General features: G+C 37.8%; 1 protein-coding gene across 1 annotated transcript; it reads left to right on the top strand.

Annotated features, from left to right (window-relative positions):
• Window positions 1-686: 686 nt before the first annotated feature.
• On the top strand, window positions 687-8,642 carry hgh1 (HGH1 homolog (S. cerevisiae)). The gene is given in 11 exon segments (XM_042497125.1): window positions 687-804; window positions 1,885-2,008; window positions 3,051-3,189; window positions 3,363-3,500; window positions 3,713-3,864; window positions 4,126-4,226; window positions 4,756-4,854; window positions 5,336-5,427; window positions 6,426-6,548; window positions 8,250-8,426; window positions 8,428-8,642. Coding segments are annotated over 10 exon segments (1,170 nt in total). The 5' UTR covers window positions 687-804; window positions 1,885-1,898; the 3' UTR covers window positions 8,467-8,642.
• The last annotated feature ends 6,051 nt before the right edge of the window (window positions 8,643-14,693 follow it).

The raw sequence follows: 14,693 nt of genomic DNA on the forward strand, positions 1-14,693 counted from the left end.
TGTTCATAAATACGTATACAGGTTGATATGAGTATATTTATGACAGTTTAATAAAAACTATCAGACCTGAAAAACCAAATATTGGTCGACCCCTAAGAAAAACATCTAATAACACAACATGAGCATGATCTACAGCGGCCTCCTTCAGTTAGTCTGATTGTGTTTTTGTGTGACTTTAGTGTCTAATTAAAACTTATATTGATTTTATTGATGGTGGTGGGGCTCTTTTTAGGGCCCCATCGATGCTACGCTTTCATGTCGGGCTCCTGCCTGCTTCTCCAGACTGGGGGTTTGCTGACTGACTGTAAAACACTGACTGTGGATGAGTGTCCCACACAACCCAAACTTTAAAAACCAAAACTAACACCTAAAGTTGAAGATCTTCCATCACTTGTAAACACGTAAACCTGTTAGTAAAACTATATAAAAGGTAAAGAAAACAATAAATTTGGTGTAAATCTTCTCTCATTTAACATTAAAGAGTTTCATTATGTTTTTTTCCATCTCATTCAGAGAGAACAAAATGTCCTTAAAGTAAATTTTGGGATGTTTTTCAGCTTACACGAGCTCCAGCTGGGGGTGCCACGTGGTGAACAGTGGAGGGCAGCAGCGTCCTCTCAGGGCTGTTTGAGCTGCTGGAAAAAAAGACAGAGAAGAAGAAAACCCGGAAGAAAGGCGGAGTCCTCCCTGTAGTGTCCACATGTACCTGCAGTGTGAGTGTACACATGTTGTTATATGTTAAAAGAGGAATATTAAAGAGGTAAAACTGCGATATGAAAACCGAAGTCCTATAGCTCGTTAAAGGTACGTTACTTTTATAGGAGGGGATTTTTTTTTAAAAAAAGAAGCGAAAATGCGATTTAGTGTTCAAGAGTTCAACTCAGGATTTTGTCAGAAAACTTTAGGCTCGTGTGTGGCAGGAAGGTTAAAGTTTTTAACTTTAGCTGCTCTGGTTAATATTGTAAATAAAACACGACAGCAAACTGCCTCTGAAGTAAACACCAGCCTGGACGCAGCTTTAATAAACATTAATTATTATTTACAATCAAGGATCGGCAGATTATCGGCCTGACCGGTTACCGGGGCGATATTTAGCATTTTGTCATAATCGGTAGGAGCGTTTTATTATAATGATCACTGATAAAATGTATTAATTAAAAAGTGCAAAGTGGGAGTAATTTTTAATTTGTAAAACCTCACGAGGCTATTTTTATTTTTTTTTTTTATATTTTAAATGTTTACTTGACTTTATAGAAAAGTTGCTTTGAACTTGCTGTGTATGATGTTGAAAGTTTCAGTTTTGATTAAACATTTGCTAAAGGTATTTAAACAGTTTTGTGTTGGAGTTTGTTTTTTTTCCAAATTCTAAATTTCGACAGAATATTTTCATTTTTATTGTAAATAAATATCAGCTCCAAATATCGATTATCGATCTCATTAATTACTTATTAGGTGTCAAGAGATTATCGGCCTGGCCAATTATCGGGGCCGATATTTGGCAATTTGGCGATTATCTGTTTTGGCATTTTATAAGATTATTTAATGATCTCAGGTAAAATCAATTAATTAAAAAGAGCAAAGAAAGTGTCAGTATGTGAGGAGCTTTTACTTTGTAAAACCTCAGACAGATATTTTTATTTACTCATTTTTCATTAAAACTTTCACTTGGCTTTCTAAAAAAAATAAATGAAAAGTTGCTGGGAACTTGCCTTATATGATGTTGACAGTTTCAGTTTGGATTAAACATTTGCTAAAGACATTTAAAAGAAAAATTGTGTTGGAGTTTGTTATATTTCAAATTATAAATATTGAGAGAAAGTACTGTTGTTGTCTAATCTGTCTGGTCTGTTGTTTGTTGTTGTTGTTGTTGTTGTTGTTTATCAGACACTGATGTGAAGATGTTGAGTGATTCTGAGGCTGAAGAGCTGCTCTCCTTCCTGACTCCCGCTACACGTCCTGATGTCAAAGGTCACTCCACCGGCTACATCCTGGGGCTGTCCGGAAACAGGTAGGATGAAGATGATGAAGATGATGATGATGATGATGTCATTACCTTTGTTTCTGCTCAGCGCTCTGATGCTCTCAGCTCTGTAACAAATGCTAAACAGCTCCTGAACCAGAACAGATAGTGAAGCCGCCTCGTCGACGGTTGAACTTTTGTTTTGAGGAGAGTTTATTGCTGAACTGTGAGCAGGATTCATACTGCAGACGCATGTTTTACGTCACAGGTGTAAAAGTACGTTTTAGTCAGGTAACGTTTGAGACTTGACATGTAGAAGCTGCTCTGCAGGTGTGCTGAACTGTGGTTAAATAAGATTGAACTTTACAGTTTTTTGTTTGTTTTTATTTTGTGATAATGATAATAGTGATAATGATAACTGATCTGTCAGCAGAAGCAGATGCAGAAAGTGGAGTGAATGCAAACTTTTAAACCGTTTTTAATGAACAGTTGACTTTTACTTGACGTTCTGCTGCTCCATCTGTGTCCAGAGTACGCCGTGTGATCCGAGGTTGTGTTGCAATCGTTGCAATGAATAACCAAACTTTATATAAATTACAATACTGCAATTAATGTACTTTCCAGCCTCGAAAGTATAAAATAAATTCATGGTGGCAGATGTTTGGATCGTGGCAGACGGCCACAAATAAATAAAAGTTTGGAGAACTGTGAAGAACGCAAATATAAGGTCTAAAATAACAATAAGGTGCAAATCCTAAATATATACAATATATATGCACACTATACAATGACATACAATAACTGTAGCATGACTGGACTCTGTATTTCTCATAATCGTTGGTATAATATTAAAAGACAAATATCAGAGAAGCAATGTTACCATCGTACCTCCAGACTTCAGAGCGGCTTCTTTCCTCAGACTGAAAATCCTCCTTTGAATCAAAAAGATGCATCAGGATTTAAGGACAATTTTTGATTTCACTAATAACTGATAATTCTACCTTGTACCTTGTAGAAGATAAAATACGGAAACTGTTTCATGTTTTTGATTTCCGTCCAGCAGATTTCCAGTAACTCCGTTTGTTTTCAGGGACGGCTGCCGCTTCCTGCGCTCTAAACCTGACATACTTAATGCCCTGTTTGCTCTGACGTCCGACCCGTCCATCGCCGTCGTGAAGGACTGTTACCACATCTTCATCAACCTGTCCGCTGACGAGACTCTGCACCAGGTGATCAGTCCTGATCCATCAGCAGATTATTGATGAATCATTGATAAATGACTCGGACTGAGGCTGCTTTGATTAACAGACAAACAGAAGAAACTGTTGAGCCCTCAGAGATTTTGTGGTTTTCTTTTTGAAGACAAACGTGTCACAGGTGTTCTTGGTTTTGTCTCCTTCAGATTTTGGTTTCAGATGTAAAAGTTCTTCCAGTGTTGTTAAAGAAGCTTCTGGATCCAGAGTACATTTTCTCAGATCAGATCTGCAAAATCCTGTCAAACCTGACCCGCCATGGCAAGACCTGCAAGACTGTGTTCAAGGTGGGTCCCAGTTTTACTCCAGCACTTTATTTCACTGAGCTGCTGATCCAGTGCAGGTCCACCAAGCCTCTCAGGACATCAGAAGACACGTGTCAAGTGTCCTCTGTGTGTGTATATATATATATAATATGCCAACATTTCCAAATAAAGAAAATTTTAAAAAATAAGAAAATTGAGTATAAAAGGAGATGAAATGTGTCTTTGTGTCTCAGGTCCTGCAGGAGGACGTTGGTCTCGCTCAGCTGGTGGAAATCTTCTGCACTCAAGGTTTCAACAAGAAGGCGAACCTCCACTACCTGAGTCCAATGCTGTCCAACCTGACGCAGCTGCCCGAGGCCAGAGACTACATGATGGACAAAGACAGGTGACTGATTTACAGTGCAGGACAAGAGCTGATGATCAGACAGAGGACAGGTCTGTGTCTCACAGTCTCCCTGATAGGGGAGTCAACACATTTTATGATGAATCTTGAGCTGATGTAGCTCTGGTTGTTTATTTTAATACCTCTGGACATGAGGCGTCCACTCCACCAGGTGAGCTAATGGGTGCTCCAGCTGCAGCAAGGGTTAATTATCTGTGTGTGTGTGTGTGTGTGTGTGTGTGTGTGTGTGTGTGTGTGTTGCAGATGTGTAATCCAGAGGTTGCTTCCCTTCACTCAGTACCAGGAGTCAGTGGTGAGGAGGGGTGGAGTCGTGGGGACGCTGCGCAACTGCTGCTTTGACCACGGTGAGACACACAGAGACGTCATCACTTTTGTCTGACATGAAAACAGCTCACACTGACAGTTCACCCTAAAATATAATGAATGTACAATAGATGGCGCTCATCTTGTGGTGCTCAAAGCGCCAAAAAAAAATACATTTTACAGCAATGTCTCTCCAGAAATCATGACCTGGTTACTCAAGATAATCCACTGACGTTGTTGTGATCAGTCTCATGTAGGGACTATTTTCTTTCTACCAAAGTACACCTGCTAATCGTATCACTGTGCAGAAGGAAGCGTGCGTCTAATGCGAGCTCGCATTACGTTGCAGCTCAGCCGAGGAGGCCGCCATTAATGTTTACATCTCGCAGCCTCTCCTGCACGAGTAGATGAATATTAATTAGACGGCAGGAAACAATCAAAGAAACGTGAGAGATGCCACACCAAATATTCAGCAACATCTTTAAAAGATGATCTGTCATCTCTTCACTGAACTGTAGTCCAACTGTACTTTCACTCATCTGATCTAAAATCGCTCCTCAATCTCTCCAGTGCATCATGAGTGGTTGCTAAGCGACGCTGTGGACATCCTGCCCTTCCTCCTGCTGCCGCTGGCCGGTCCAGAGGAGCTGACGGAGGAGGAAAATGACGGTTAGTTTCTTATTAGTGAACGGTTTGAGGTAATGCAGTATTTCAGAGGATAAGTCCAGAGATGTTTTTTTATTTGCTTTTGTTTAAAATCCCACGAAAAGAGCAAAACAATAAATGTATCAGTTAACACGTTTTTCCTGCGTATGAAATCCTGATATATCCTCTTCCTCTGCGTCATTCAGCTCGATTCTTGTCCAAAAACGATTAAAAACACATCAGTGAGTCACGCTGTTGTTCCTTCATCACATGAACACACACACTAGTGTACGTTATGACTCAGTCACACAAACGCCGTCCTGCTGCCAAAAATACTCATCAGAGCGGCAAATGTGGATTATTCCGCCGCTGAAAATAGTTCCCAACAAATCAACAGTTTCCGCCTGTTTGAGTAACATTTGCGTAAAACTACAGCGGGCAGCGAAGTCACAAAGTGTTGAGACGCGGTGACTCTGACTCTAACAGAAGCTGATGTGATGTTCAGGTCTGCCTGTGGACCTGCAGTACCTGCCCGAGGACAAGAAGAGAGAAGAAGACCCCGACATCAGAAAGATGCTCCTGGAAACACTTTTACTGGTAGGAACAAGATTCCCGATCCTTAAAAAGTCTAAAAAGGCATTAAATTAATCCATCTGTCTTAATATGTTTTAAAAATGCTAAGACACACAAAGTAGGATATTATGGGTTTTTTTTCATCTTAAATAAAAAAAAAGATATATTTTTTTGAAATCATTTACTGAATGCCTCTCTCATTAACATCACACAGATCAGGATATACAAGCAAAGGTTATTTTTTCCCCCAACATTTGAAGTAGATCATAAAAATACATTAAAAAAATCTAAGAAATAATTACTTTTATTTATAAAGACAGATTTTTTTAAATATCTTAGTTATGTCTTAGTTAGATGTTTTCATTTTAATTATTTTAAAAATTTTATCTATGTCTTATTTATGTTATTTTGTGGTTTTATTGCCTTTACTGTTTTTTGGTTTTTATTTGTATTTATTTTAAAACAGCAAAACCTGCAACATCCAATAAGGAATAAATAAATATATATATATATATTTGTACACATTTGTTTTTTTCAGTTTTTATTTATTTAAACAAATATATATCATATATATAATTTCTTCATTTTTTTCATTATTTCTTCTTTATAGATTTGCTTTTAGGTGATGTAGTCCTTTTCAATTTTATTTATGTTTTATGTTATTTTGTTTTATTTCTTTTATGTTTTTTTTTTTGTCTTTTTATTTGTATTTGTTTAAAAACAGCAAAATCAACAATGTCCAAAAAGGAATACATTATATGCTTTATGTTAAACATTTTGGTAAAATTAACCCAAACCATGAATAATTTATGTTAGCCCATGTTATTTTTTTATTTTTATTTTTATTTATTTTTTTAATAAAAAGGTCTTAAAAAGACTTAAATCTAACTTTCCTAAAGCTGTATGAACCCTGGGTACGACACAACACACACACACACACACAACACACACACACACACACACACACAGTTACAGTAGATTTGTGTTTCATGTTCAGCTTTTTACTGTCGTCTTTTGTGCAGCTGACGGCGACTAAAGCCGGCCGTGACGTAATGAAAGCAAAGAACGTTTATCCGATCACGAGAGAGTTCCACCGCTGGGAGAAGGACGTCCACGTTTCGGCAGCCTGCGAGAAACTGGTCCAGGTAGGAAAGATTGAATCTCCGAACAAACCTTCAAACTGTCAAAGACATCATCTAAAATAAATACATCAGTAGAACAAAAACAACATAATAATGAAAAATACGTAAAAAATGTGACTCTTTATGCTTTCATTGTGATTACTGACCACAGAAAAGGACGTTTTATTTCCAGATTACAGTGTTTACCTTCACCTTCAGAAGTCCGATGATCAAAATTATATTTTGGAGTTGTAACTATAATAAAAAAAAGCAAAAAAATAACCGATATCAAATAATCAATCAGTCGTAACTTGGAGCGCGTACGATTGTTCGATGAAAATAAAAAACATCGTTGGTGGATTTTTGATTTTAGTTTTTAGTTTTGAAAAACGATATTTTCCTCTGTTTTTTCTCATCGTTAACTGGATCGTTTTGTGTTTTGAAACTATTTTTCTGACATTTTCTAGACAGAAAGGGATTCATAAATAATTTGGAGGTGAAGTGGAAGACATTTTGATCTGTTACAGCAGGAATTAAGTTTAATGTGTCTTAATTTCATGTGACTTCCTCAGTTTCGGGTCCTGATATTGTGCATGTCGGCTCACCGTCTTGACTTACTGAAACTCTTAACATGAACAAAGCTATTGTTAACCCTTTGAGACCTGAGCAAATTACCTGGATTTCTTAAAAAAAAAAACATGGGAAAAGGCAATAAGCAACTTAAGAAGAAATTAACAAAAATTAGCCACAAAAAATATCTAAATAAATTTAGGGAAAACAAAGAAAAAAAGATAAAAATAAACAAACAAAAACCATCCAAAAAAAGAAAATAATAACCTGAAAAAAAAAAAAAGTGCTTAAAAATAATATTGCTTCTGTAAAACGATTTAAAAAAAAAAAAAAAATTACAACCGGACCTTACCGGCCTGCAGTGCTCAGAGCACCCAAACACAGCAAAATACAAGAAAATAAGGAAAATACAGGCAAATATTAAAAAAAAGGCCTTTTATCAACTACTCAGTCCCATATGATTGAATAATGTCCTGCACGAGCTCCCTTTTCTCACCACACTCGCGTTATAATAGGCCTTTTTTTTTCCTTTTATTGTATCATTGTACGTAATTTTATTAGTTACATTTTTCTGTGAATCGTTACAATTATTTTATGTTCTGTTGATTTATTTTGAGTTATTCGTAATGTAAATTAATGTTTTTGTACCGTCAGTTTGAGACTGTTGTTTTTATTTTTTGAAAAAGCCAAAATAAAATCTATTTTTAAAAAAAAGAAAAAGGAAATACGGCAGAAAGCAGATAAATGCGCCGCCACAGACTTCTGATGGGTCCTAAGAGATGATTGAAAGAGATCACTTGTATGTGTGAGTCTGTACACAGGGTTTTTTTAAAAAAAAATTATAATAATAAACCTTTTTTAACAGTTAAAACTAAAAACTAAAAATCTCACGAGGGTAGGATTTGATATATAAGCCTTTATTTAATGAGGTAAGTCCCATTGAGATCGAGATCTCATTTTCAAGAGACCCGAGTACATCCTAAAGACATAAAACAAAGAATTTAAAAATGTACAAATATCAGTTGTTGTAAATAAAATAATATATAAAAAACATTTATAGTAAAGCTGTATAATACAACAACGATTTATTAACGCAGTAATGAAGCTCGGTGTAAACTGGCGGCTGTGATTTAACCTCCTTTCATCTCCCTCCAGGTGCTGATCGGAGACGAGCCGGAGCGGGGGATGGAGAACCTGATGGAGGTGGAGATTCCTGAGGACGTGGAGGCGAAACTGAAGGAGGCCGACGCCAAAGAACAGGAGGAGCTGGAGAAGGAGCAGGAGAAGATGAGACAGGAGGAGGAGGAGGAGAAGAGGAAGAGAGATGCAGAGGGGGACAGAGGAAGGAGAGGCGAGCGGACTGATGCGATAAAGACGTGGCTTCATCTTCTGTTTCTGTTTAAGTGACAGTTTAATTACGTTCGTTAGAGCTTTATTGAGACATGACAGAGAGCCGCGGCTCTGTGATGCTGGTCAGCTGATCCACAGAGGGAGCGATGTCACTGCTGGAGAACAGCGAGGAGTTCAAAAGTGAGTAGAAAAATGAAAGAAGAGAGGAGTATTTTCTGTTCAGTGATGGATTTTTAAAACAGATTTTGTTGTTAAAGTCTTAAATTAATCTTGTGAGGGACGCTCACCCTGATTCTCACAGTGAATTCACTGATGGATTTTTCTGTCAGTTTCATCATCTATTACTCAGTTTAATTGCTCTTAGAGGGTTTTTTTTCCTCCTCTGTCCCCACACTAAAGGGGGAAAATCATTTTATATTGGGTTGAAAAACTGGAAAACTTCATAACAGAAAAGTTTTTAAAATTCGACAAACTGTTTTCCAGGCCTGGAAACTCAAATCAACAGAATGTTTTGGAAAAAGCTTTGAATAGACATTGTTGTGGCTATTTTCATGCTCACAAAATCCTAAAACATACAAAATATGCTCCTGTAATCTAAAATCTAGTGCTGCGTGACCGTTGAAACATCACAAGTGTCATCTCATACACGCAGAGCAGACCAGAGTCATCGGTCATCTTCATGGACGAGGGAAGCCTGACGCGACGTGACGGAGATCAAACTTCATTTATTAAAGTATCACAGACGCTCCAGGCTCAGGCAAGATCACAAAACAACAGTTTGACATTTCCCCATGAAACAGATATTTGTTTAAGAAGAAATAAATGCAAAAAAAACCTGAAATTATAATGCAAACATGCATCAGATTGCATTGAGAGCTGCGGGATCTTTGGTTTATTCTTCTCCAAAAAGAGGCGGGGCCATGACGTTTTGCAAAACACCACATGTGCTGGCAGTGACCGTGTGCAGCTAGTTGGTGATGGTGATGATGATGAAGTTTGCATGTGCTTATCTGCAAATGCCTGGAGAGTGCATGTTTAATAATGTGTGGCTGAATCACTTATAGACCCACCTAATTTATACTACTTAAATAAAGTCATGGAAACGGGGTAAAATGTTATGGAAATTTTTTGGAAATGAATCATAAAAGTGTGGGAACCCTGTTTATAGACTGATCTGACATCAAGTCTCAACAACTTGATATTGACTTAAAATTCACACATTCATGTTTTGTGTTTATTAAACTGATTCTATTATTTTTTTCTATTCAGAATTACAAATGACAAACGTATTACCGCGGTCCAAACGGTGTACAAAACCACAGCCGACATGACTTCAACATAAAGTGACATATTCAGATATGAGACGACAAACAAACCAGGTGCCAACACCACATAACGGTGTGAAGGATCTTCTTTGTGAGGAGATCTCAACTTCTGTTAACTCTTTAAAACCCAGTTTTCCTGAAGTTCCTTTGTTAGGAGGTTTAAGGGGAAAAGTCCTCTTATTTCTTTGTCTGACAGCATCATTTTCTGTGTGTTATGTATCAGGTTGTTCACTGAAGCCGTATGAAGTTTTACGTCATTTCAAAACATTTCTACGGAAACTTTGAGATTTCGACTAGAATTAAAGTCAGTTTGAGCAGCGTCTGGCTGCACAGCCTGAGATTGTGATGACTGCCTTGTGACCCTTTCTGATCCACCTTAAAACCAAAACTTTTAAAAAGAATTACATCTGTGTTTGTTGATATTTCACAATATATTCTGGTGTAGTTCAGATATAATCCTCCGTGCTTTGAAATTAGCTACAGGAGTAACATCTGAAGCCAGCCTTGTATGTCTTTGTTCTCCTGTGCACGAAGTCTGGAGTTTTTTTTTCTCACTTTTGCACAAACGGGTTTTTTGAAATCCCATCACTGATCTGCAGCTTCTCGGGAATATGAAGCTGGTTTGTGTATGATTGAAGTCCTTGAGCTGCGGGATTGCAGTCTCACGCTGAGACGGTTCTTGTTCAGTGTCGTCTTGGCGACGTGAACGTCACTCGGTGTGACGTCTCTGATGACAGCAGGAGGAAGCCTGTTCCATGTGGTTACAGCAGAGTGAAGAAAGTTCATATTAAAGCATTTGGTATTAACCGTGGGGGGTGACAAAACACGGCTTGGTGATAACCGCGGGGAGGTTTGAGGTTAGAAGTGCTTCAGGTCTGCTGGTCAGTTTGAAAAGAAATGTTGCAGCAACTATTCTGTGATTGTTCAGCTTGATAATGAAACAGGTAAGTTCGGGGGAAATCGATACAGCATAGAAATATTTTCATTCATTCATTAGCTGAAAACACTTATCCTCTCAAGGGTCGCGGGGGGGGTTGAATCCTGTCCCAGCTGTCTTTGGGCAAAAGGCGGCGCGCACCCTGGACCGGACGCCAGACCATCACAGAGACACACAGAGACAGACAACCTTCACACTCACACCTGCAGGCAGCTTAGAGGCACCAGTTAACCTGCATGTCGTCGAACTTTGGGATAGAAGAGTCAATTTTTTATAAAATAAATGATTAACATTGAAAATACAGATTAAACATTTGATAGCCTTTTAGAACAATAAAATCAATTACTTGCTGAAATAAAAAGGATTGAAGTGAGATGAACAAACTGAAAACTTTGTTTTTTAGATAGTTTCAAGTTTATTTAGATAAAACAGATGTTAAAGTTTTCCTTTGAGGACGTAATTTACTGTTGAAAAAAGGTCATGAATCTCAGTATACAGCAATATATATATATTATTGCAATATTCGGCATACGGTGGAAACAGTTATACTTGCAATAGATAGGTAGATAGATATTGGTCCTTTTGGAAATTCATTGGGTCCCTCACAGTAAATGTCAGATAAATGGACAACTATTATAACATCGAAAACTAAACCGAACAAGAGAGACTCTCATCCACTTAATAAACTTTTTCACCACATCCAAGAGGGATCCCTCCTCAGTCGCTCTTCCTGAGGTTTCTACCATTTTTTTCCCCCGTTATAAGTTTTTTGGGCAGTTTTTCCTTAGACGATGTGAGGGTCTAAGGGCAGAGGGATGTCGTATGCTGTAAAGCCCTCTGAGGCAAACTGTGTTTCGTGATAATGGGCTTTACAAATAAAATTGAATTAATTTTTTTTTTTTTTTTCACAGTTTATTTGTAACTTAAGTACCTTGATAATATTTTATTGTAGGCCTCTTGTGATTCGCTCCTGTACTTTTAGGATATAGTCCTCATTGGCACCATTTATCTTTGGTGTCTTTTTCCTGATGACATCTTGCTGCCTGTGAGTGGTTTGTGAGGCATCAGCCGGGTGAGGCAGGAGCACTCTGACCTGACTTTTGTAGACGGTGGCTCTACCTTCAGGATTGAATTGTTGGCAGTGCTCTGAGCCGTTGTTTGCAGGTGTTAGACGGCTGGTCAGCTGGAGTTTTCTGTCAATGCACAATCCAAGAACTTCCATCTTCTCACTGACTTTGATTTTAGTGCTCCCAGAGAAGAGATTGTGGTAAAAATGGATTTCACTCTCTAGATACGATCACAGCCTGCCACTTGCTGGGCTCGACAACACATTCCCAACTTGTCAAATATCCCTGTTTGGTCAGTGAACTTTCACGTCTACGGATGACACGATAGGTATCCTTCTGCGTCTGTTGTTGACGTTCAGGGATGTAGTGACAATTCAAGCTTGTTAAATGCGTTGTGTCTTTTCAAAATACACGAAGGAAATGTATAGTTTCTGATTTTCTTTTTCAAAATACACTTATAATGTCTGTTAAACATTTTTTTAATGTATATTTCCTTGTGCAACATAAGTGCTTGCTTAGGTTCAAAAAAAGTCGTGATTTGATTCAACATTCATGGAGGAAGCGAACAGCAGGCTCCAGGTCCACCTCCTCTTCCCACCACCCAACAGAAACTCCCAGCTCCTTATATTACTTTGTTACTGGCGGCGTTATAAACTGACGCAGCCCGGCGTTGTATCATACTGTCACAAAAAAATGCCTTATTTGCATCAGTATTTGACGAGCTGGGAATGAGAACATGCTGGGCTCTAAGATGACCTTCAGGGCTTCAGCACACTCTGACCCATTTGATTATGTTACAGATGCAAAAATGGTGGCCTAATTCGCTGAGAGAAACATATCATTCCCATTTTTCCAGAACATCGTCAGTGAGGATGGAGAATAATAATAGGCCGAGAATGGATCCCTGAGGTACTGATGCGTCGATGGGGAAGAGGACTGACCAGAAAGAGCAACTCTGATGGATCTCTCTTGGAGGTAATTCTGTTGCTATATGTGTAATTTTATACTTATGTCTTTTGATTTGAGCTCTGCACAAACACTCCTGTGCCAGACCAGGTTAAAATCATCCTGTATCCAGCGCAACAATGCAAACGCGTCCTTTGCCAAGGATATTCAGCAGAATGTGCCACTGGACGTATTTTTCACGGTTATATTCTCAGACTTGATAAAGATTCTCCAGACCCACAAAAAAAAAAAAATTGGCGGAGTGCCCCTTTAATAAATTTCTGAACTTAAAAACACTATCTTAAATTGCTATTTGTATTTCCTTTCAAATGAAATTGTAGTAAACATCTTTGAACTTTTAATTAATAATTATTTTTTTCTTATTTTGTTGCCAAATGAATGAATTAGTGAAATTCCAAAAAAAAGGAAAACCAAATTATTAGAATTTAATTATCTTTACAAAAGCATTTAATTTTATTAATCTTGGGTGTTTCAACTAACTTATGTGTCTCAGAATACCTTTGTTTCGCACTTGCAGTTTGCATTTTAGTATTTGTAATTCCATTTAGCTTACCACATCTCTCATTTATTAGTTTTCTACTTTAAATGTACAGTTGGCATTCATGAACACTGACAGCTCAGTGTTTGGTGACCTTAAAAGCCTCCTACATCTTGCAGATAATCCAATAAAAACCTCTAATTGTATTATAATCTATTTATATATCCATTAGCTGACTCCAAATTTAAAGTACAGCTGAAGGAGAACCTGCAATTTTATACTTTCTGCCCTTTGAAAACCATATTCTACCTTTTTTAACCCATCACAACCTCTTAATATTTCATAATTTAAGATTTTTTTCATTAATTTACCTTTGATTTGTGGTAAACCCTCTCAAAAGAATTCCTTGACTGTGTTTTATAAGCACTTGAAAATATTTAAGATCTCTGGAGATTTTAACAGTCTGGTGTGATGCAGTTTCATCCAAAATAACAACGTGTGAATCTGCAGCTTCAGCTATGTTGAATTCCTCCTTTACTTCAAACTGACGCGTTTCCTTCTGTTATGTTGATTTCCTTTAAAGACGATCTCTTCATTCCTCAAAAAAGCATCTGTTTATCTTCTGATACTTAATGTATCTCACTGATCTCTGGTCAGATTTGCACCAGACGTCAGGACTCGAGCTGAGTTGTTGCTCCTCTGACTCGGAGGCAGTTTTTAAGTGACGCAGACCGACCAGAGGGGGGCGTCAGAGTCATTCCTCCACACTGACGTTGGTCCAAAGCCAGTTAACAGTTAACCACCACTGCTCCTCGCTCTGCGGAAGTTCATCTTTAACTTGAAAATAAACAGACGGAAATTTAAGAATGATTAAGGAATCACACAGTGTGACTCGATAGTAATTCAGAAAACTTGATGTTCAATCATTTTGACCAAAGAGGAGCAAATTATGTCCCAATTTTATAAAATGTGTTTACGTGTCAAAATTTCTAATAAATTTCGATAATCTCTTATGGGCTGAAATAGCTTTGTGTCAAGACCGAGCAAGTCGAAAAACACAGTAAACTTTAACCTTTCCATGAGAGACTCAAGTTCAAACCAGGAACTAAAACTGTGTGTGTGTGTGTGTGTGTGTGTGTGTGTGTGTGTGTGTGTATGTTGTTTTTTCTGTCCTTGTGAGGACCGGTTTAGGTGTAAATCCCTCAGACTGAAGACATTACAAAGTACAGACCTTCTTTGGAAAGAGAAGAGACTGAAAAATGAAAACATTTTTGAGAAACGAGGGCATTTTGCCAAATGAGGACTTTTTTTTTTAAAGAGCTGAGACCTATTTTTGACAGGACAGTTGCAGAATTCAAGGACGTTTTTGAAAGTGAGGACATTTTGTCCGGTCCACACTTGTTTGATGAATCAGAGTCGCTTTTAGGGATAGTAAAAAATAGAGTCTTGGTATGGATGTTTAAGTGTGTGTGTGTG

Source organism: Plectropomus leopardus, chromosome 2 (assembly GCF_008729295.1).
Source record: "Plectropomus leopardus isolate mb chromosome 2, YSFRI_Pleo_2.0, whole genome shotgun sequence".
In the NCBI taxonomy this organism is placed as follows: Eukaryota; Metazoa; Chordata; class Actinopteri; order Perciformes; family Serranidae; genus Plectropomus; species Plectropomus leopardus.